Source organism: Brachyhypopomus gauderio, chromosome 21 (assembly GCF_052324685.1).
Source record: "Brachyhypopomus gauderio isolate BG-103 chromosome 21, BGAUD_0.2, whole genome shotgun sequence".
NCBI lineage: Eukaryota > Metazoa > Chordata > Actinopteri > Gymnotiformes > Hypopomidae > Brachyhypopomus > Brachyhypopomus gauderio.
Genome location: NC_135231.1, coordinates 277,501 through 300,000, shown reverse-complemented (window position 1 = coordinate 300,000; position 22,500 = coordinate 277,501). Strand labels below are relative to the sequence as shown.

Below are 22,500 nucleotides of genomic sequence, written 5' to 3'. Positions count from 1 at the left end.
ACCAACAGAAGGTGTAGTAACACATCAAGGCAGCTAGCTAATTTCTATAGGACACTTCTTTATAATTTATTTTGGCTTTTTTTTAGTTTTGTCATTTTATTACTAGGGGAGACCAGGGACAGTTGTAACACTTTTTGTGATTTTTCCAATAAATCAAAAAATATGTACGGGTTTATGAAATATGTACAAGTTGCAAAATTGTGCAAAAAGTGGAGTGATAGTCACTCCACTGTTACAAACGTCCCAGGGTAATGTTTGTAACACATGCCAGGGATGGTTGTAACATCTAAAATGTACGTAATTAATCAATCAAATACTCAAAATGAAAAAGATTATTTATCATTTATGTTATTGTGACTATTAATTTCTTTTTTTTTATTAGGCCTAAATATTACTTTCACACTACATGACAAAACGAAGAGGGGCACCACACATGGTGTGATGGGAGGATGAAGGTTCAGGCACCACACATGGTGTGATGGGAGGATGAAGGTTCAGACACCACACATGGTGTGATGGGAGGATGAAGACACCACACATGGTGTGATGGGGAGATGAAGGTTCAGACACCACACATGGTGTGATGGGAGGATGAAGGTTCAGACACCACACATGGTGTGATGGGGAGGATGAAGGTTCAGACACCACACATGATGTGATGGGGGGATGAAGACACCACACATGGTGTGATGGGAGGATGAAGGTTCAGGCACCACACATGGTGTGATGGGAGGATGAAGGTTCAGGCACCACACATGGTGTGATGGGAGGATGAAGGTTCAGACACCACACATGGTGTGATGGGGACGATGCTGCAGGTGGTGTGTAGGATGCCACCGTTGCCACAGTGGGTGTTGGAGCTGTAATACATGCAACTGCATTCACTGCAGCTGCAGTGGAAGATGGAACCTGTGGTGTCACTGCTGGCGGTGGGCGATCTGTGACCAGGGATGGTGCAAAGTCGCTGTCAAAATATCTCTTTAAAAAGGCCAAATTCCAGTGCCTACAAACCCTGCCTGAATATTTGATGTTGTTGCAGCCAGGGGAAGGACACTCTTCACAATGCTTGGCAGATCATAAATGGTCATTGTCACTGACTACTTGGTTCAGGGACGGTTGTATCAAGGCGTTACAATCGTCCCAGTATCACCAGTTATGTTTTCACCTCATGTGAACGAGCCTGACTGCTAGTTGGACACATGTTAATCATTTCTAATTTTAGCTTACAAAACAGTAATTCTAATAATACTTGTTTGGATTCATAGATATTTGATCTCAGGACAGTATCCAAAAAATACCTCTGATAGAAAAGTAAAATTTTTACCCCAAAAAACACTTTTGGTGATTACTTTCTCTGGGAGTTTCAAATGTGGCTCCTTTTTTGTTAGCAAAAAGACAGTATAACTGAGCATGTGCACAGTGAGTGTAATCACTCTAGCTTGTTTCTGTTTGGAGGAATTCAAGGTGTTACAACCGTCCCTTGTTACAACTGTCCCTGGTCTCCCCTACCTTTAATTTATTAATCTATTGATTTGTCTGTATAATAGTGTATGTCTATTAATTGGCCTTTAAGACACCTATTATTTTTTTATGTGTTGGTCAGCCGAGTGGAACATTCAGACACAATATTTCACCACAACCATGAAAAAGATTACAGGTTACAAGGTTACAAAACAGCGTTTTTGTAGGCAACACTGCCCCCTATAATGACATGTGGGAATTACATTAACTTACCTTGATTTAATATTACATTTAATTCTATGCATTAATATACTGTATAATGCATATATGTGAGTACTTACAGTCATGTTTTCAGGGAAGTTTTTGTGCAATAGGAGCCACATTAAAAATATAAAAAATTAAAAAGTTTCCTTGTTTCTGACATTCCCAGGAATCCACCCAAGACTTGCTGGTAGCTTTACAGGTTGATGCAGAAGAGGTTAGTCGGAGTATTCTGTCCCTGAAGGACAAGGCCAGGAAGCTTGCCTGTGAATGGTTACAGCAACGCTGCCGTGCCACACTTTCTGTTCTTCTGTCAACTAACTCAGCCCTCTGCCGGGAAGAGAGTCTACGAGAAGCCTTCCTGATTGGTGGAACACTCATGAAAATTGATTGCAGGGACCCAAGGTGGCACCTTCTCTATACAGATACCCTGCTCGCCCAAGGTGAAGTTTCGTGCACCTCACTTTGACGCTTCCCTCTTTGCGGCATGGTGGTTGAGACGTGCAGGCGAGCGTAGTGGGGGTTGTTGTGGATGGCGGACTGAAAGCCTCTGTGTTTGCGCCTGTGTCAGGGGAGGTGAGGGCGGCAGGAGCACACCTCCAGCAGGTCTTTGGGCAGGAGCCTCGTGATGCACCAGCCAGGGCCAGGTGGGCAGTGGTGGAGAGCTGGAAACAGAACTACTCTCTAGCAGCCAGGTGCATTAGTGGAGTGTCTGAGAAGGAGCCCTCAGTGCTGGACTTTCTGCTGACCCTCATTAAGCCTCCACAACGAAGCCGTCTGGCGCAGGTACCAAACCTAAACTTGTGGTCTCGCTCTCACAGAGGCCGTACCTTTGTAGGTGACGAACAAATGACTCTAGCATTCATGTGTGCTCATGCACACCAGTAAAGAGTTCCTCTCTCTTTTGTTCCTCCCTCTTTCGTCAGGCAGCGTTTCAGGAGGCTGCTAACGTCTGGGAGGGCGGGCAGCGGGAGCGTGCACTAGCCCTGCTGACGGTGGCCGTGCAAGCAGGGGGCGGTGCCGAGTGCCAGCACCTGCGTCAACGAGCGGCGTGCCTAGCCCACCTGGGCCTCCATGAGCGGGCGGTGTCTGACATGGATCGGATCGTGAGTTCCTACAGCGTGGGCGATGGTGGTGGTGGTGAGTTGCCCAGGGTGGTGGTGGAGGACTTGTGCCGGAGGGGACGCAGCCTACTGCAGTGCTCACGGGACGAGCCTGCCCTGCAAGACTTCTCTCGAGCTGTAGAGCTGGACCCGGAGCAGGCGCTGCAGTGCGTGGATGCCGGCCCCGGGAGGGCCCACCTGGCCCGGGTCTTCCTGCGTCTCGCCCTGCAGCGCTATGGAGAGCAGCGGCTGGACACAGCATGGCGCATGACGGAGGACGGCCTGAGGGTCGACGGCAGCAATGTGGAGCTGCGTCGGCTCAGGGCCAAAATAAAGCGTGAGGGCTCTGGTTCCTGTATTGTACACTGAACAGACTAGACTGAGAGGTGGATGCAGATTATGGAGTGAGGTAGATAACAACATAATTGAAATGTATTTGTAATAGATGTGTGTAGCTGAGTGGCTTGGGAGTCGTTTTCTTTGAGTACATGGTGTTATATGTAAATAAAAATGAACAGTGCTATCGTGTAATAACAATGAAATCTAATTTAAAAGATTGTCATTTACACTACACACAAACCCACAAACCTTTCAGTACTCAGTAAACAGTAGACAGGCTGTGTGGATTCCATGCAGTTTCATCTGGTAATGTCAGTAAAATTATTATTAGCCCTCATCCAAGAAATACATCTGTCAACCAGCTGTTGTAAAGATTCAAGGAAAAATTCAATTTATTATATCTGATGGTATGTAAACAGTGGACAATAATAAAATTGAAATACAACAAGCATATTTTAGAGGATAAATGGTTTAATTATTGTATGCAAGGTTACATTTGGAGCACAGAGCTAATTTATGTTTAGATATTTTACAATCTGATTGATAGCAGTGTAAATGACTACTGTTCAAACTATAATGTTTGCACTGTTAACCCTATTGCATATTATAACATGCAGCCCTCTCTAAAAGAACCACATATCTTTTTGTATTTCATTAAGTGACTCATTACAGTGATACCTTTCCATTCGCGTCACTTACAGCTTTTACCACAAGATGGCATTATACTACCAACGTTTTAATACAAATTAACGTTAAACGGGATTTAAGTTTTTAATTGGTAATTTGCATCTTTATCTCTGTAAAACGAGTATCTCTTTCTGTAACGAGTAAGAGCACTGCTGATATGAATACTACCGCTAAAAGGCATAGAAGTTCAATTCAAACAGGTATCATTAATGCCCGCGTGCAGCGAATACCTGCAACCCTGTTTTCAAGAAATAAACGCACGCAATTCTGGACGACGGAGGGAGCAGCGCAGCGTGGCTTTTCCATTTGTTGTTGATGTAACTGAAACGACCAAACAGTGTCATTTTATAATTCGTGCTAAGTTTTATTTGCTCTCAAAGTAATAATTCTACCAGGAAAATGCCCGTACACGCCATAGCGTTATTGTTTATGCTGAATGGAATCAATTCATCGCCAAGTCTTGCAGGTTTACAGCCGTTCACGTGAGTAATAACGTGAGGACCATTGCTTAGCCTTAGTGTGTGTGTGGTGTGCGCGTGTCCACTCGGCTGTGCCTGTTCGTATACTTACACTGCGGTTACAGTTAAAATACTTTGGATAAGCCATATGTAATGTTCATTTGTCTTTGATGAATTTTTAAATTAAACTTATTTTGAATGTTCAAAAATATGAAAAGCCTAATCTATATATATTTTTTTCGAGTCAAAAGTGACCACTGCTTTTGATCTTGCATTTTGTGTTTTTCATAGTGATACGATAGGTGATCCTAGATTAGGCGAAACTACATTTTTAATGCATGATAAATTGTGTTTTCTGTGTTAGTGCAATTCCTGATACAGTGTATAACGTTCCTTACACAGATGAAAAAAAACCTTGTGATATCACTTCCACTTGTAGACCAAATGTCTGTATGGAGCGACAGAGAGTAATTAAAGTGGAGAAGCAGCCTTGTGTGAAAGCATTCATCCAGATGGTTAAAGTCTGGAAGCAAGCTTGCCCCGGGCAAGGCTGGTGTGTGAGCTATGAAAGGAGGTGGGTAGAGTTTAGCCTTTACCTAATCTTATGTTAACTGACGATGTGCACAAAGTCTTATATCAACTTTTATTGCAGGGCCCTCTGGTGCAAAATTGTGCTTTCGTTTATCCAGCCATGTCCTCACTCCTTTACTCTCTTCCTTCCTTTCACATTTCACTGGAGCCTCAAACAGATGATCATCATGTGACTTCTGTATGAATACAAGTGCTGCATTGATACATCCCAGCATCCGCTGTCTGAGACACGGTGTCAGGGCTGCGGTTCGACTGTGATTTCGTCCTAACGACCCTTTTCATGCTGCCTGCAGGGAACCCTGACTGTACGTTTGCTGTGACATTACACAATAGAATAGTGAAAGTCAGTGGTTAGCAACTGAGCTGCTGAGACATGACGCCATTTAAAACCCTCAGAGGCTTCAGGACTCAAAGGAAAGATCGTGGCTCAAATCATTTTTGTCCCTTAACGTCGGCTATTAGAGCACAATGCTGAAACCGCCATGTTAAACTGGACTAAACAATTACTCAGCTAATTAGGGTTTGGGGCCTGCCAGTTCTCATGTCCTATCTTCTCCAGTTCAACTGGATGTGTGTATTCCCATCCAAATTGACTGCTGCAGTTTCAGGTCTCATAGCATCAGAGCTGAATGCATCCAACTATTGAATGAATGTATATTTTCTCAATTCTGTAATGTAACCATTGTTTGATGTTGTCATAGTCTGCCTGAAGACTGCAGCTTCAATTCTGGATTCCAATTCATTTTCAAATCCACTTTTCAGTTCAGTTTTCAGTCTAGAATACAAGTAGAATTTTAAAGTCTTGTTATGTGGAAAGCCATAATGATGTTTTCGTATGGTTTGCTAGGACTACCTACTACATAGGCTACAGGCAGATATACACCCAAGATTCTTCATTCAGGTGCTGCCCCGGTTGGACACAGCTCAGTGGGGACACAGGCTGCTTGCACAGTGAGTGTCTGGCCTGATGCTTTTCTGACATGATAAATGATTTATTTTGTGCAGTCAGAGTAACAAAGTAATATATGGTAACTTCTTACATTACAACACCACATTTATATCATATCTGTGATATTACAGTGTAATGCTTTGTAACAATATATAATAGTGTATTGTTCCTCTTTCTCTTATAGAATATAATGAATAATGTTTTTCTTAAATGCTGAAAGACTTTGCTATATTTGCATATTCTTTCACAAGAGCCACTAGGGGTAGGAACAAAATAGTAACAAGGATTCCTAATTACACATGAGCGTTCAGTATGGAGGTACAGATTTTTAAGTTCCGTAAATATTGTTATTATATGCAAGTATACCCACTATTTTACACTGCAGTTAATGGTAAAAGTTAGTTTAACACAGAAAGCAGGTTTCATGCTGCTATAAGCATTTCTTGTAGTTGGAGAAGCTTGGACATTACTGCAACATCACAAATTTAAAGATTTTAACTAATGAGTAACTCCCAGTAACAATCTGATAATCTGAAAAATATTGTACTCTGTACTGTGGGGAATCACACTCACTCAAGGAAAAGCAGCATGATTTATAACCCAAATGCTATTGGTCAGCAGTAGAGGAGAACTCCAATTTTTCTTTCATGTACTGCAGCAACGTTATGAAAGAAACCTGAAAATGAGGTTCATCATGAACATTTAACTTTAAACATTAACATTATCTTCCCTGATGTTCATTGATATGACCACTAATATGAAAAACATAACTATCACAGCAACAGGTTACGGCTGTGCTACACATTTTCCTGTTCTGTTTGAGGTGATCTTGTTTTGTGTCACTTTATGCTGGTCTAGCAGTAACACATCAGACCCTTTGCATGCGCAGGTCCCTCATCTTGTAATCTTCCTTCATTTTGGACTGAAACAGACATTTCTCTCTATTCACATCCCTTGTTCCTGTGGAGATCATACATGAGATCTGCGGCTAGTGCCTCTCCTATAATCCTTTCACTGAATGGTTATTAATAGGGCCTAGTGCAATCTCAGTGGATTCCTTGTGGACTGTGAGAACTGTACTATGCTATTAACATGAATGATGAAACCATACATTTTCTAGATTAGATGTTTTAGATGAGATATTTCATCATGCTCCTGTCTCCGGGTCTGTCTCTGTTGGGACTCCGATGTTGTCACGCACGAAAACGTTCAAAAGTTTTTTCTGCTGCACTATTCCACCGACATGCAGCTTCTCACTAGTAGAAACTCTCTCTGTTTTCTCTTAAACAACCAGCTAATGACGTAAGGCCTGGTGTCCTTCTGGCCTGAAAGGCGGCTGGGATGTGTGTGTTGATGCTGCTGCAGTGCTGTTTGCACGAGGGTGTATCTGAGCCTAATGTCACTCTTTAATGCTCATTACACTGGATAGAGTCCAGACTGCTTATCCAAAATAACATGAGGAATGATCTAGTGTGAACTATTTGGACCAGGACACATTAAAACCAGTATATGCTTCATTGTCTTGAGAGTTTGCCATATGATTATGTAGTATGTGAGGTAATCCACAATATTTTCTCTGATCCTAGTAAATCCATTTATTTTGTGCATAAACATTGAGGTTATTTTAATTGCTGTTTAATCCAGTGGTGCGAGGATGTTTTGGCAGTGTTTTGGTTGTCATAATCTGACGTTGTATACTGAGTTGAGTTAAAACTTTGCTCAGGTAAAGCTATAGTTAGTAGATAGATCATAGTAGCCTAAAATTATTCTTAAACTATTGACCCTTGAACTCACCAAAAAACAACTTCAGTCTAAGCAAAAAAATACCAGGTCAAAAGCACCTGGAGATATCTGTAGAACCCAAGAGTAACTTAAAGCAAACAGTATCTTTCAGTTTAGGAACCAACACTGGTTAGGCGTTCTTCTCATTTTATGAGAATTTTGGCCTACAATAAAATTATAAAGTTAGTGGAGTCACCAACAGGAAATAGTAAATAAAATTAAGTAAATGTGAACGACTGAAATGGAAGAGATAAAGGTTGATTCCTTCCATCATATACATCATATATGAGTATAGGAATATGAGAGTATAATGTATATGCATGTTTACATTTTACTTAGTCATTTTCCACATTGTATTTTTTTTTTATATTAAAGATCTCACATCTTTTTATAATTGTTCTTTGTTTTAATTGTTCTTTGTGTCTTTTATCCTGGAGGCAGTGTGCATTTTGTTAGAATGAATACATCATTCTATAGAATGAATACATCAACACTAGATCACTTCATACATTTTATAATAAAACTGTTCGAGCTCCAGACTCTTTTCCATCATATCTGTGCACTACTACCTTCTGCAATTCTCTTATGTCTTTCTTCATTGAGAAAATTGAGAATATTTATAAATCCCCTGATATTCCATCCACTGCCCACAACATTGGTTAAATCATGTTTACCCACTGTGCTCCCTCTTATTACTGCTATTATTCATTCTTCTCTTAGGACTGGGACTGTACCAATAGCCTTTAAAACGGCAGCTATTACTCCGATTTTAAAGAAACCTGGTGCTGATCCGTCTGATTTTAATAACCTATGACCTATTTCCATGGCCGGAGTGGGCCACTTTTTCAGCCCGGGAGTTTCATGCGCAAATCCGGCCCAAAATTATTTTTCCATCCCAATCGGCCCAAAGTAGAGATTGACAAGAGCCGGCCCATCGGGAATCCTCCCGAATCTCCCGATTAGCCACTCCGGCTCTGCCTATTTCTAATCTCCCATTCATTTCAAAAATTTTAGAGAAAGTTGTTGCAGCTCAGCTTCACTCATATCTATCACACAATGTTTTATATGAAAAATTCCAATCTGGCTTTCGATCTTCCCATAGCACAGAAACAGCTCTGGTTAGAGTTACTAATGATCTCCTCTCTGCAGCCGATTCTGGTCTTCTCTCTATTCTTATTCTCTTGGATCTGAGTGCTGCTTTCGACACTGTTTGTCATTCCACTCTTCTTCACAGATTGTCCTCTATTGGGATAACCTACACTTCATTTTCCTGGTTTAAATCATATTTATCAGATCGTTCTCAGTTTATACAGCTTAAAACTTCCACTTCTCAATCCTCTCCTGTTACTGCTGGTGTGCCTCAAGGCTCTGTCCTGGGCCCCCTTCTCTTTATGGTTTATCTTCTTCCCTTAGGTATAATTTTTCGCAAATACAATATAAATTTTCACTGTTACGCAGATGACACCCAGCTCTATCTTTCAAGTAAGCCTTCTTCTAAATTTCCCTCAGCCGTTCTTGCAGATTGTCTAGTTGAAATTAAAACCTGGTTTTCTCATAATTTTCTCAAACTAAATGGAAATAAAACAGAGATACTTCTTGTTGGCACCAAGTCTAATCTCTCTAAAGCAAATAATTTTACTCTCACTATTGATAATTGTTCCGTTTCTCCTTCTGTTCAAGTGAAGAGCTTGGGTGTCATCCTGGATAATACCTTGTCATTTCAATCCCACATAAACAATATTACTCGTACTGCTTATTTCCACCTCAGAAATATTAATCGTCTTCGCCTTTCTCTCTCGTCACACACTACTGCCATTCTGGTCCACAATCTTGTTACTGCTCGTTTGGACTACTACTAATTCTCTTCTTTACGGTCTTCCTCTGAAATCTCTGCACAAACTCCAATTGGTTCAGAACTCAGCCGCTCGTATTATTACTAGAACTCCTTTCTATCATCATATCACCCCTGTTCTACATCAGCTGCACTGGCTTCTGGTCACGCAACGAATTCAATATAAAATATTACTTCTCACTTTCAAGGCTATTCACAACCTCGCCCCTCCGTATATTTCTGACCTTATTAAGATCACCTCTCATTCACGATCACTGAGATCATCTGCCTCAACTCATCTGTCTGTTCCCACTATGCACCTTGTCACCATGGGGGGTAGAGCCTTCAGTAGCTCTGCCCCAACACTCTGGAATGCTCTTCCTCCTGATCTAAGGAATTTGGACTCTTTATCTCAGTTTAAGTCGAGACTCAAAACACATCTTTTCAGAACTGTTTATAATCTCTGATGCTAAATGCTCTTTTAAATTATGTCTTATTTACTGATTCTATGCATTTGTAGTATTGTTTGTTTATTTTATTATTGCTGTGTATTACCTCTTTTATGTAAGGTGACCTTGAGTGTTTAGAAAGGCGCCACCAAATAAAATGTATTATTATTATTATTATTATTATTATTATTATTATTATTATTATTATTATTATTATTATCATTAACTGCTAGAATCAGGTACAACCATTGCCATCATTATTTGGCAAAATCAGTACATGCATGCAACAGCTCAGTTGAATGACACTGACTGAAGTGCTGTCTGGCTGTTTTCACTGACTGGATGTCAGATTGACATTGCATTGTCATTTTTTCAGTGCACCTGTTTCTAAAAACGTGTGATCCTGTTCTGAGGCTGCGAAATGGCTGAGTGTATTAGTGTGCGACTCCCCTGTGCTCCCCTGTGCTCCCCTGTGCTCCCCTGTGCTCAAGACGAATGAAAGCGCCGGATGCCTAGTGACCTGCTCCCCTGAGCTGGGGAGCCACTCAACAAGGCCCTTTTGTAGCAGGAAGAATCGGTGCCAGGAACAGCTGGCCAAGGGAATGAAGCCCTTCGGGTTGGAGCATGGCGTCGTGGGCCATCGTCTCAGGGTGTTTCTCTAGCTTTTGTGGTTTTCACAAGAGGCTAAACATACACAGTGCATCACCATTCAGTCACTTTGCACTTCAAGGCGTAGTTTTTTAATTCAGTAATTGAGTGTTGAGTCTTTTCGCGACTTGTCCAGTTGGACATGGCTTCACAGCTGTGAGTCCATGTCATCATTATTGATGTTAAAATATTCTTTATAATGTTATAGTGGTAATTCTTTATAATGTTAAAATATGAATCTCTTGAGAACTATTGCTTTTATTTTTGTTCAACAGATGTAACAGAGGAAACTGACAGAATACAAGAATGTTTGTTAGTGTAGGGCAGGAAAACTTACACAAATATGCCTAGTCCTGCCAATGCATCTGTGACTGTGCCCAAGCTGGTTTTGTAAACGGATACAGTACTTGCTTTATTCTAGTGTCATCATAGCGATAGGACGGTAAATCCTCTTTAGTTTGGACAAGACTCTGCTCTGAAGCATCACTGCCTTTAGCTTTTCAATTGAATGTTAATTTATTTGTTAAATAGTAAACATGTACTCAAATCCAGCAGGTAGAGCTCTTGTATTAGTTATGAGTGTGAATTTTGACCCAGTTTGCATTTCCTTAGATTTATCGTGCATGCAGACATTTGTTTGTCCACATTATCAGATCAGATGAGTAGACTCAGGGAACACCTTTACAAGCATGCATATGCCTCTGTCCTGCCCCGAACAGCTCATAGTGTTCTTAAATCAGCATGAATAAACACAGAAACCTGAACGTATTATAATTCTCTCACTTTCTGGAGTAATCACTTATAAGTTCATTGTAGAACTGCATTGGTCAAATTGTGAAATTATCTTACCACATATATTTCTAACATAGTTTGGTAAATTACTAAAACCAATATGAGGAAAGCATTATGCCTATTAGAACATTGAGCAAAATATGTCATATGTAGACTATGAGAAAGACTATAACAGCTGTGCTCTTTGAATCTGTTAGCCAAAAATAATATTTTCAATTAGTCCAATTTTTGCTTGCTCAGGAAGTTGGACTTTAGCAGCTGTGTATATGATGTCTTGCAGGCTATAGGTGTTGAGAAAACACATACAGAGAGTAACATGCTGATGAGCTGTGTTTATACTCTTCCAGTAAACTTGATCAGCAGCTCAAAGTTATGCAACATAGTTATCGTGATGCTGTTAGTGCTATTCAAATTATGTATTGTTATAACTTACTGCTAACTTGATATACAGTAGGGCTGTTTTAAAATGTGTCAATTTTTCAGGCTCTATGATATGCTGGAGAAGGCACAATTTACACATTCAGCTTACAAGTGGAGGCAAAATCCGACATTAGTTAGAACCTCAGAAAATGACTAAAATAAAATACTATGATGTAATATTTTTTTTATTGCTATCTTACTGTTAAGTTGAAATTCAAATTTGGACAAGCCTGTCGTCGTTGCATAAGGTGTTTGAGCAAACTTTTGAGCAAACACTGATGAGATGATTACACACACAGTGCCGATAAAGTCTGAGACAGGACATCCTCTCTCTGTCCTGTTGTCTCTCCCCCACGGCCTTGTGCTGTGTGGGTTTGGATGGGACCCAGTGTGCAGGAGCTTTACCACAGCTCTCTGAGGCCCGACTGCCTGTAAGGGGGCAGGCAGAGGTAAATATCCCCAACCTATCCTCCTGCACTCATACTCCTCCAGGGACCTCCGGTTCGGTGTGCCCTACGACCCGCACGGCTCATTCTCCCGTCTTGCTGCGAAGGCTTGAAACGTTGTGGCCAGCGGGATGTTGAACCACGGCAGACTGTTTGTACTCATTGCCATGGTGCTGATGCTCTGTGATGTGTGTCAGGCTATTGTCCTCTGAGCTCTGGTATAGCTCAGGGAGGTTGTGTTTGGCTTTGAGCTCCTCTAAAGTAGATTACAGTTAGTGATGCACCTGAACTGATATTGGTTTCAAATGTACGTAGGCCTTGATATGATCGGCAGGGTGAAGTTCATGAAGTGTCATGACATTCAGGTTTCTGTGAAATGACTCTACAGAAAAGTTTTTTCAAGCTTACATTTAAGATGAGGTTAGGACATTGAGCTTTTTGGAAATTCTCCAAAGATTCTGTCTCAGATTGTTAATGACAGACATGGAATAATGGAACCGGTTGCTATGAATTACAGCTAGAATCAAAGAATGCTTTAGATTTGAGGTAAAGAGAAGTGAAGCATATTGGTTTTGTCTGTTGAGCTAGTCAGCTGGTAACGATTAGAAGGGTGGTTAGATTGTCACTTTCAGTGATAGAATACAGGCGGCCAAATACTGCATGAACTCATGTATGTACAGTATTGTTGAAACAATCACTGTTGCTCCAGGAGTGATTTGGAGCTGGATAACACTCTTAAAGAAATATTCTATACATATTCATTAGTCAAGTACTTGTAGGTTCCAATCCCAAATACATCAGTAGTTCCCACCTTAACTGTGTGCATAATATGTAGGTGGGTAATCTGGTTTCTTTCTGTTTGCATATTATGAATATTATGAATATGAATGCAGGTGTCTTCTCAACTTGCAAACCTGAAGTGAGCAATACTTTATGCAACCTTCAGGCTTGTCCAAAGTGTGTCCAAAATATAGGTAGTAGATAGTTTATGTACAAAAAAAATTAACAATTGTGTTGTGAATGAAAATGTCCTTTATTACTCCAATAAAAGATCATAAGGAAAAGCACTCAAGGTTGAAGGTATCAAACAGTAACAAATTGTTTTTTTATGGATTTGGAAGCATTCTTACAGCTTGGCATGTATTAAGTGTTGAGTTAGCATGGACTCCATAACATGTAAATGATATGTATATATCCCCAAGCTTTTTATACATTTACATTTGGTCCATCTAGGTTGCACCTCTTGGAGATGCAAAACTGCATTTCATTGTGTTCTGAGTGTGATGCGCGAGGGAGAGCAAAAAAAGACAGGAGCGATCACACCAGTTTCAAGGAAAATGGAGGATTTAATTTAATTTAATTTAAATGGAGGATTTAATTTAATTTAAAATGGAGGATTTAATTTAATTTAATTTAAAATGGAGGATTTAATTTAATTTAATTTAAAATGGAGGATTTAATTTAATTTAATTTAAATGGAGGATTTAATTTAATTTAAAATGGAGGATTTAATTTAATTTAAAATGGAGGATTTAATTTAATTTAATTTAAATGGAGGATTTAATTTAATTTAATTTAAAATTGAGGATTTAATTTAATTTAATTTAAAATGGAGGATTTAATTTAATTTAAATGGAGGATTTAATTTAATTTAAATGGAGGATTTAATTTAATTTAAATGGAGGATTTAATTTAATTTAATTTCATTTAGTTGGAGGATTTAATTTAATTTAATTGGAGGATTTAATTTAATTTAATTTAAATGGAGGATTTAATGGATAAAGTGCACAAACTAAAAACCTGAACTAACCCAAAATAAGTATCCAATAACCAGCAGTCAACTGGTACAAAGTCAAGAGACACAGTATACAGTCCCTGACATAAGTTCTGTCGCTTATCCATGTTGTGGAAACAAAAGCTTATAACCTGACTAAATTCATCGATTGGTTTTAGAAATGACTCATATGAAAGCTGAAACCCTCTCAAATGAGATTTAATTTACGAAAATAAATTGGCTTTACTGCAGAAATATTGATCTATTGATTTAATGAACACAGAAAGGTCAGATTTTGGCAAGACAAAGGTTTTGTCACCCACGAAAGTAAGGTGAAAATCAAACAAATAATTCACTTCATATACAAATATATGCTTCATAACACTGGTGAATGACGTTGTGGTGCTATTAGAGCCATAATTAATATTTTGTGTGACTTCCACGAGCTTGAAGGACCGCATCCATGCAGTCATGAAGTCATCAGGAATAGCAAAGAATGCAGTCTTACATGAACTCCCAGAGTTCATAAAAATTCTTTGGTTTTGTCTTCCAAGCTTCCTCTTTCATCCTACCCCAAATGCTCAATGATGTTCATGTCTGGTGACTGGGCTGGCCTGTCCTGGAGCACCTTGATCTTCTTCGCCTTGAAGAACTTTGATGTAGAGATGGATGTATGAGATGGAGCACCATCCTGCTGCAAAATTTGACCCCTTTTATGATTGGGAATGTAAGATGTAGCTAATACTTCTTGATATTTTAGGCTATTGATATTGCCTTCCACCTTGCAAATGTTTTGCACAACCCCATACTGAATGTAACCCCAGACTATGATCTTTCCACCACCAAACTTGACTGTTTTCTGGGTGAATCTTGGATCATACGGGCTCCAGTAGGTCTCCTGCAGTATTTGCGGTGGCTGTGGTGTAATTCAACTGAAGATTCATCTGAGAAATCCACCTTCTGCCACTTTTCCGGCGTCCATCCATTTACCTGCCTTTTGTTTAGTGCTGGCTTCTGGGTACTGATTCGACCATGGAGGCTGTTTCGAGACAGAATCCTACAAACTGTTCTAGTTGACACAGGGACTTGAGGTGACCAGGCCTGGTGGAGCTCTGCTGCAGTGGAAGAGGGACTGGCTTTGGATTTTCTAACCAACAAACGTTCCTCCTGAGCTGTTGTCTTGTGGGGTCTGCCGGACCTGGGCTTGTCAAAAACATCTCCAGTCTCTTCAAATCTTTTAAAAATTCTTTGTACTTGACGCTGAGACACATTAAAGGTGCCAGCCACCTCTGCAGTGGATTTGGTCTCCAGCGTCTTGATAATCAAGGCTTTGGTCGCAGGATGGATTTTTGGCATGTTGTCAGAGGTCAAGTTGCAGTGCAAGTGAAGGTCTGGGGTGCTGGAGTCCTTTTTATACACACCCACTAATTAACCAATCAATTAGTGAGCACAGGTGAGGCTGTAAACTAGGATTGGGTGCATTATATGACAAGGCGACAAAACTTTTGTCTGATCTTTTTGTGTTCATTAAATGATCAATATTTCTGCAGTAAAGCAAATTTATTTTCGTAAATTAAATCTCATTTGGGAGGGTTTCAGCTTTCATATGAGTCATTTCTAAAACTAATCGATGAATTTAAAGTCAGGTTATAAGCTTTTGTTTCCACAACATGGATAAGCGACAGAACGTATGTCAGGGACTGTATATAGCAGTGGCGGATGCTGGTCTTTCAAGGAGGGGAAGCTCAATTTGGGCTTGAGTGATAGAAGTCAGTCTCCAAACACAAGCAGCTACAACAAAAACCACCAGAAATAGAAGCTCGATTTGTCGCTAGTCGTTATTAACGAAGAAAATGCAGCTAAGAGAATTAGGAAAATCTCCAGTTCAACTCAGAACAGAATTAAAATTAAAATTAAAATTAAATGCTCCCGCGGAGGTTTACACCAAAAGATAGCTGATTCGCTCATTTCGCTGTCAATCAAAAAGGGATTCAGCCTCAGACAGATCATCCAATCATCATGCAGAAGCTGAGCGTCCGGGCCAGCCCACTGCCCCATAGACCCCCAGAGACGCTGAGCGTCCGATGGGCGGGACAAAGCCCAGCATTTTTATGAATCGTCTCGTTTCGCTGCACTCTTTGCTTCGCTATTGAACTCAGTAGACGCTCAGCGTCCACACCGTTTAAAGCACCGTGAAGCTGCGGGACTGAGTGAGAGGAAAGCCGCGTCGTTACCAGTGATAAGAAGCTAATTCTGAACAAAAGTTGAGCGCGTTGTAGCGCATATTTAGTCAATGACATGTACACACAACAGTATATGTTTGATCACTTATTTTTTGACATTTTAGGGGAAGCTGAGCTTCCCTTGCAGTCTTAGAGCAATCGCTACTGTATATAGACAGACAAACGACTCTCAGGTGTCAGGTTCCCTAATGGGCCACACCCACCCGAGGGACGAACGCAATGTCACAACAACAAGACAACAATGAAATTCTAGGACAGGGGTCACCAACATGGTGTCCGCAAGGACGTCATGAGTCGCCCGCGGGCCTGTTCTAAAAATAGTTCACTATAGTGCCACATATCAGTGAGCTGCATCTTTTTTTGCTATTTTTTAATCAGCCTTGCACTGGTGTAAACTTGAAAATGACAATATTTAAAAAAATAATTTTACATGTAAAATTGTTACATATTAGATTATTAGAGACTGCCCGTGGTTGCCGTGTGGAGACTAGCTAGCGGGCACAGTGAAGGTGCGGCGATTATTTACACCAGACAACATGGCCAAAAAAAGAAAGAAAACATAATTTTCACAGTGAATGGGAGGAAAAGTTATTTGTTACTACTGTAAAAGATTCCTGCGTGGGTCTTGTTTGCGGGGCGACGGTAAAGCGGCACAATGGGGAAAGACATTACAGGACGTGTCACACAAGCTATCATGCTAACCGGGCAGCGCACTACGTGAGGAAAAGGCCTGCGAGTTAAAGGCAGCTTTGTGCAAACAGTCTTTTTTCACGAGGCCGGTGAGAAACTCCCAAAAAGCAACCGAAGCCTCGTTTAGAGCTACACATTTCTTAATCAAGAAAAAGAAGAAAAAAGAAGGCATTTTCAGACTGAGAGATTTTCAAAGAAGCAATGATGATAATCGCAAATACTGTGCTTAAAGACGAGAAATATGTAACCGATGTAATCTCCACTCTCCCCGATGTCCCACTGGGGGCGGCTACAATGGTTAGAAGAGTTTCGGCTATGTCCGGGAACTTGGCTGATCAGCTGGACCGGGATCTGGCGAAGTGCAGGTGGTTTAGCCTCCAGTGTTGCAGTTATTTATAGAAATAAAGTATTTATAGAAATAAAGTATTGATATTTATCTGCTACCTTGTTAAATTATTGTTGATAATTATTGAGAGAAATCATTAACATGATCAGTGTCTTCACATAGATGAATATAATTAATAATAACATATAATTATACCTTTAATTATGTTATTATTAATAATAAATGATATTCATCTATGTGAAGCAAAATTTAGCAAATTTGTGATTTCACAAGTGTTTATCAAACTAGTAGGCCTCCGCAATAATTGGTATCCAAGAAGTAGCTCTCAGTTTCAAAAAGGTTGGTGACCCCTGTTCTGGGAAATGTCGCGGCCGTCGGTTTCGCGGCCGTCGGGTTCCTAGTGTTAAACTTATACCAAACTTATAATTTGTTACATTACATTTATTTCTTACTACAATACTGTAGTTACGTAGGTATCATAGCCAGATCAGGATAAGGTGGAGAGAGCAGTGTAGGGCTGCATTCAAAATTGCCTACTACATACTGGATACTGCATGCAGCACTCAGTATATACTGGATACTGCATACTGGTCCTCGTAGTAGTGTGCAGTACAGTTTCCAGTATGTGACAAAGGCAAAGCATACTACGGGGTCACGTGAACGTAGCGTTGCATGATGGGATGCAGTACACCACGAAGATAGCTCTGTTTGCGTGCTGGAATATTTTGCGGAAGTAGTAGGTCATCCGGGTATGTTTCGCGTACTGGAAATTTTTTTTTATTTGCATACTGAATACTGAATACTGATTTGGGTCCCAAGCAGTACGCCAGTAGTATGTAGTAGGCTATTTCGAACACAACCTAGGTCTTCTGTTCAAACGCTGTGTGTGTGGGAAGGCAGTGCTGCTAAGGAGCAGTGTTTCCCCTTGAAGGGCCTGCAGAGGTGTGTAGTGGTGCATCTCTGCACTGGTGACAGGGCAGTTGCAGAGATGTTGCAGTGTGGAACCCCGGGATGAAGCGTGTGTCGGTATTCCATCACTCACTCTTGTCCTTCGCTATGTGATGAGTCATGTTTGAAATGAATATATAGATCCTGTATTAAGGATCATCTGTATTGCTTTGTAACTACCCCCCCCCCCCCCCCCCCCCCCAAGTGACCCAGGGAATCAAACCAATCACCTTGGTGGCTCTAGCACCTCACTCAACCTCATCTAGGAGTTGCTGTAGCGTTACTCTCCAGAAGCCAGGGTTAGTAGGGTAGATATGGGGAAGTGGAACCAGCTGGGTTTACGGTCACTAGCCATTTTATTGGAATCACTGCTTTATTAAAAATAACACTTTATTAAAACACCCTGTAAAGATATAAAGGTAATAAAGTGTAGTAAAGACTGTAGCCTTTAAAACGCAATGATATTTTCAAACTGCAGCATTCACTGGACTTAAGTGTATCCATCTCCTGCACAGCTCTTTGAAAATCTTTTTGGGTTTGGGTGTCCAACCTGGTCATTGACCGGACATTTGACGGTGCAGTATATAGAGGCAGAATGAACTACGTTTGAAGAACTGTCTCGATTTACTAAAGGAATATAAATAATGGTGAGAGGTCAGAATCTGGTGGGAGGAGTCTATGGCAAGAATATAATGGCAGTGTCCACAGGGGGCAGTAGAGGGCAATATTAGCAGAATTGTAGAAGTTAGCTATTTTTGGTCATTGATTTGTTACAACTGAAATTCCATGAAATTTAGCTATTTTTGGTCATTGATTTGTTACAACTGAAATTCCATGAAATTAATTCAGTCTCATCTAACAAAATGTGATCAATCTTAGCTAACACAGTGTGAACACAATTGCAGTGAATTTATACAGTCAATACCCACACCATAATGTTTAACCATGAACGGGTAGAAATTTTAAGCTAGTTTCACTTTTTGACCCATTATGATGCATATAAAATAACAAAACAAAACATGAAAACAAACAGAAACTGGAAAAAGTACATTGTAATTCGGCCACAGTGTCAGCATCACAATACCCTGAAATATGCAGTGACATTCCTGGGATCCATGGAGGGCTTAAGCAAAGCCCTCTAAGACACAGAACAGGAGGCAGGACATTCCTCCTACATGCCTTGTCAATTAGGATTACTGTCCTTTGGCTGACCTGTATTATCTCATTCATCAGCCCACAAGGATTTCAGCGATCCGCCAGATATTCTCCTTGGTCCCCTCCTATATTCATACGGAAGATTATTAGCCTCTAAGCAGCATTAAACACAGGCACAGTAGTGGACCACAGAAAAGTTCATTGTTCAGTTATGCAGCATTGGTAGAGGAGATACCACTCACGGCCAGGGATGTGGAGCAAGATCCTGCTTCTGAAGTTTAGTTTAAGGACAGGACTAAATTGTTCCTTTAGTCAGGTTTAGCGTACATACCTCCATGTACATCCATTGAAAAAAGGAAGTTAACACGTGTCTAAACCACAGCATGGTGCTGACTTATATCTGCACATTTACCACGGTTCATTCAGTAGAGTTTGGGCTGAACCGCACAGAGCTTGTTTACCCTGCCATGCTCAGTCCTAAACTCTTCATGTCTAAGGGCATCGCCACGCGTTTGACTCCGCACACCGCCTGCTCAGCGAGGATGTGACTGAGGTAGAGGCAGTCATGGCCTGATGGTTATGGAACTGGTCTTGTGACCGGAGGGTCCCGGGTTCGATTCCCAACCTGAGGCCATGACTGAGGTGCCCCTGAGCAAGGCCCTTAACCCTCAATTGTTCACATGTATAAAATTGAGATAAAAAAAAAAATGTAAGTCTCTCTGGATAAGGGCGTCTGCCAAATGCCGTAAATGTAAATGAGGTGGTGTGTCATAAGCTGTACGCGCGTGCATGGTGAAGACGGGCCTATGGGCTGAAGGACCTGTGCAGAGTTGCCCGCTGTTAATGCCCGTCCTCTGTACCCAGAGACATGGGCAGTTTGTTAATTAGGGCGATTGGGCGACGCACTACAAAATGATGAAAAGGAAGTTTTTTTTTATAATAATAATGCATTTTATTTAATGGCACCTTTCTAGCACCCAAGGACACCGTACAATAAAAGTTTTATAAAGAAAATGCAATTTTAAACAGATGAGTTTTGAGTCCGGATTTAAATTCTGTGAGTGAGTCTGTATTTTTCTCTCACATTCTATCATTAATGTTTCATTAAGAGAAGTGCCATTCTGTTGTCGTAATAATCAAGATAAACTAGCAACTAAGGAATTGGGCCACCGAGATCAAATTTAAACATCAAACAAGTGAAGTGTCCACAAAGGGAGGAAAAGAATATAACCGATGTCACGTTGCGGTCCCCGACCCACCCCTCCCTTTTGGGCGTGTGTTTACGTCGTCTGCGTCTACTCGTCTGCGTCTACTCGTCTGCGTCTGTGGATCTCCGTGGGTGCGGATGCTTCTTGTGCTAATCCGTCTCACCTGTGGCTTGTCTCGTTATCACGTGGAGTGTATGTGGTTTGTCTATTTAATGTGCGTTCGCAGTGTCCTGTGCTCATCGTTGTTTGAGTCTACGTGTCGCTAAATGTTGAGTGTTCTACGTGCGCTGTCTGCGCTACTTATATGTAAAAATAAACGTGACATCTAGAGAAAAGGATTTTATGTCTCGTCATTCATTGTGCCTCCGGACGTTACAACCGAGGATTTTGGTGAAACTGGTATGAAGGGGAAACATGGCTAGCAGGCTGTGAAGTAGCGAGCGCCCTGTTCTGCTTCCCCTGCATTCTGCTCCATCCTTAATGCTGTTGCCCATTTATATTCTAACACACAACACTTACAATAAAATACTGTCTGAGGAACACAGAAATTATTGTGAGTGGGAAAGATTCACTTTATTTAATTAATGGTAAATCTGGCCTCTCTCCATGTTTAAAGTTGTTTGTGAGGGCAAATTGAGAGATGACAATTTTTGTTGACCACAGGTAATTGTTCAGTCATTGCAGAGCTTTAACCAAGATTATATTTACAAGATATATCGGTGCACAAATACTGTACAGTCTAGAGAAAGAGAAATATATATGTAAAGAGAAATATATATTTATGATTATATTTTCATTGGTCAAGTCAGTGTTTTTTATTTACCCACTGAACAGGTCACCTTGGATGTCATCTCAACAATTGCCCCCCCTGAGATATTTGTTGAGTGTGTGTGTGTGCGTGTGTGTGTGTGTGTGTGTGTGTGTGTGTGTGTGTGTTGGTGTGTGTGTGTGTGTGAGTGTGAGAGTGTTTGGCCATATTGCTTTTTTCTTGTCTAGTACATATCCAGGTGGGAACATTTATGCACATGCCATGCTTAGATCAAGGTAATGGTTCTTTGCCCCGATGAATTACCTACCAGCCTGATTGTTCCTTTTCTATGGCTGTCTGAGTTATTGTATGCTTATCCTTTATGGCTGATTTATTGAAAAGGGATTATGGCTTGTGAGAAACAGACACCACTTGCAATGCATTACAAACTGTTTTCTCTAACCTTTGTGATAATTCTTAAAATGAGGTCTACAGGAGTAATACAGCAAGGGTCAAACCAGATTGATTGCTACAGACACAAAAGCTGCAGGCCCTTTTCCTTCCCAGAGGCCTGGGTGCCGTCTGTACAAGTGGAGCATGAAAAGACCTGCTCACTGAATATGATCAATGTGCAGTAATACGGCTGTAAACCTTTCCTTGTATACTTGGATTCAGACTAGCAGAAGCCTCTTCTGTTTCATTTATGAATCATTTCACATTGTTCCTTTCCTTGATTTATCCTCTTCCAGTTACACATCTTTTCACTGCCCTTGAAGACTGCCTACCATCGGCAAAGTGCAGCAACACAAAATCTGTGACATAATCCAAATGAAGGATGCAATAACCATGATACAACTGGTACAAAGACAAGACATATATAGAGCGACAAATGACCCCCAGGTGCCGGGTTCCCTAATGAACAAGGCTCACCTGAGGGACAAATACAACGTCACAACAACAGGACAACATGGAATACTGCCACAACGTGACAATAACAGGACAACATGAAATACTGCCGTAACATCACAACCTCCATAGTGTGACACATAAATGCTTTAATATACATGTGCTCTGAGAATTAAGAAATAATGTTCTTTTTTGTAAAAGCACTCCTCCTCATTGTAGTCATTGTTCCCACACACAGGTAGTTTACTAAAACTACACACAGGAC

The 22,500-nt window shown here is 40.7% G+C and overlaps 2 protein-coding genes across 9 annotated transcripts in view; both read left to right on the top strand.

The window, feature by feature from the left end:
* The window catches only part of ttc34 (tetratricopeptide repeat domain 34), a 9,815-nt gene extending 6,251 nt beyond the window's left edge, over positions 1 to 3,564 (top strand). For 4 of the 6 annotated variants that reach the window (XM_076984566.1, XM_076984564.1, XM_076984565.1 and 1 more), the window contains exons 6-9: positions 1 to 11; positions 1,892 to 2,165; positions 2,294 to 2,508; positions 2,649 to 3,564. The exon at positions 1 to 11 is cut by the window's left edge and continues 156 nt beyond it. In XM_076984566.1, the coding sequence (XP_076840681.1) occupies positions 1 to 11; positions 1,892 to 2,165; positions 2,294 to 2,508; positions 2,649 to 3,194 (1,046 nt within the window). In that variant the 3' untranslated portion in view covers positions 3,195 to 3,564. Of the gene's footprint in view, positions 12 to 1,891; positions 2,166 to 2,293; positions 2,509 to 2,648 lie in introns of those variants that run through there. The other 2 variants (XR_013122812.1, XM_076984567.1) reach the window with 2 other exon arrangements.
* A 469-nt stretch (positions 3,565 to 4,033) lies between these two features.
* Positions 4,034 to 22,500, top strand: part of megf6a (multiple EGF-like-domains 6a) — a 63,689-nt gene continuing 45,222 nt past the window's right edge. The window contains exons 1-3 of one of the 3 annotated variants that reach the window (XM_076984095.1): positions 4,034 to 4,333; positions 4,749 to 4,883; positions 5,748 to 5,851. In XM_076984095.1, coding sequence (XP_076840210.1) covers positions 4,251 to 4,333; positions 4,749 to 4,883; positions 5,748 to 5,851 — 322 coding nt within the window. In that variant the 5' untranslated portion in view covers positions 4,034 to 4,250. Of the gene's footprint in view, positions 4,334 to 4,711; positions 4,884 to 5,747; positions 5,852 to 22,500 lie in introns of all 3 variants that reach the window. The other 2 variants (XM_076984093.1, XM_076984094.1) reach the window with 2 other exon arrangements.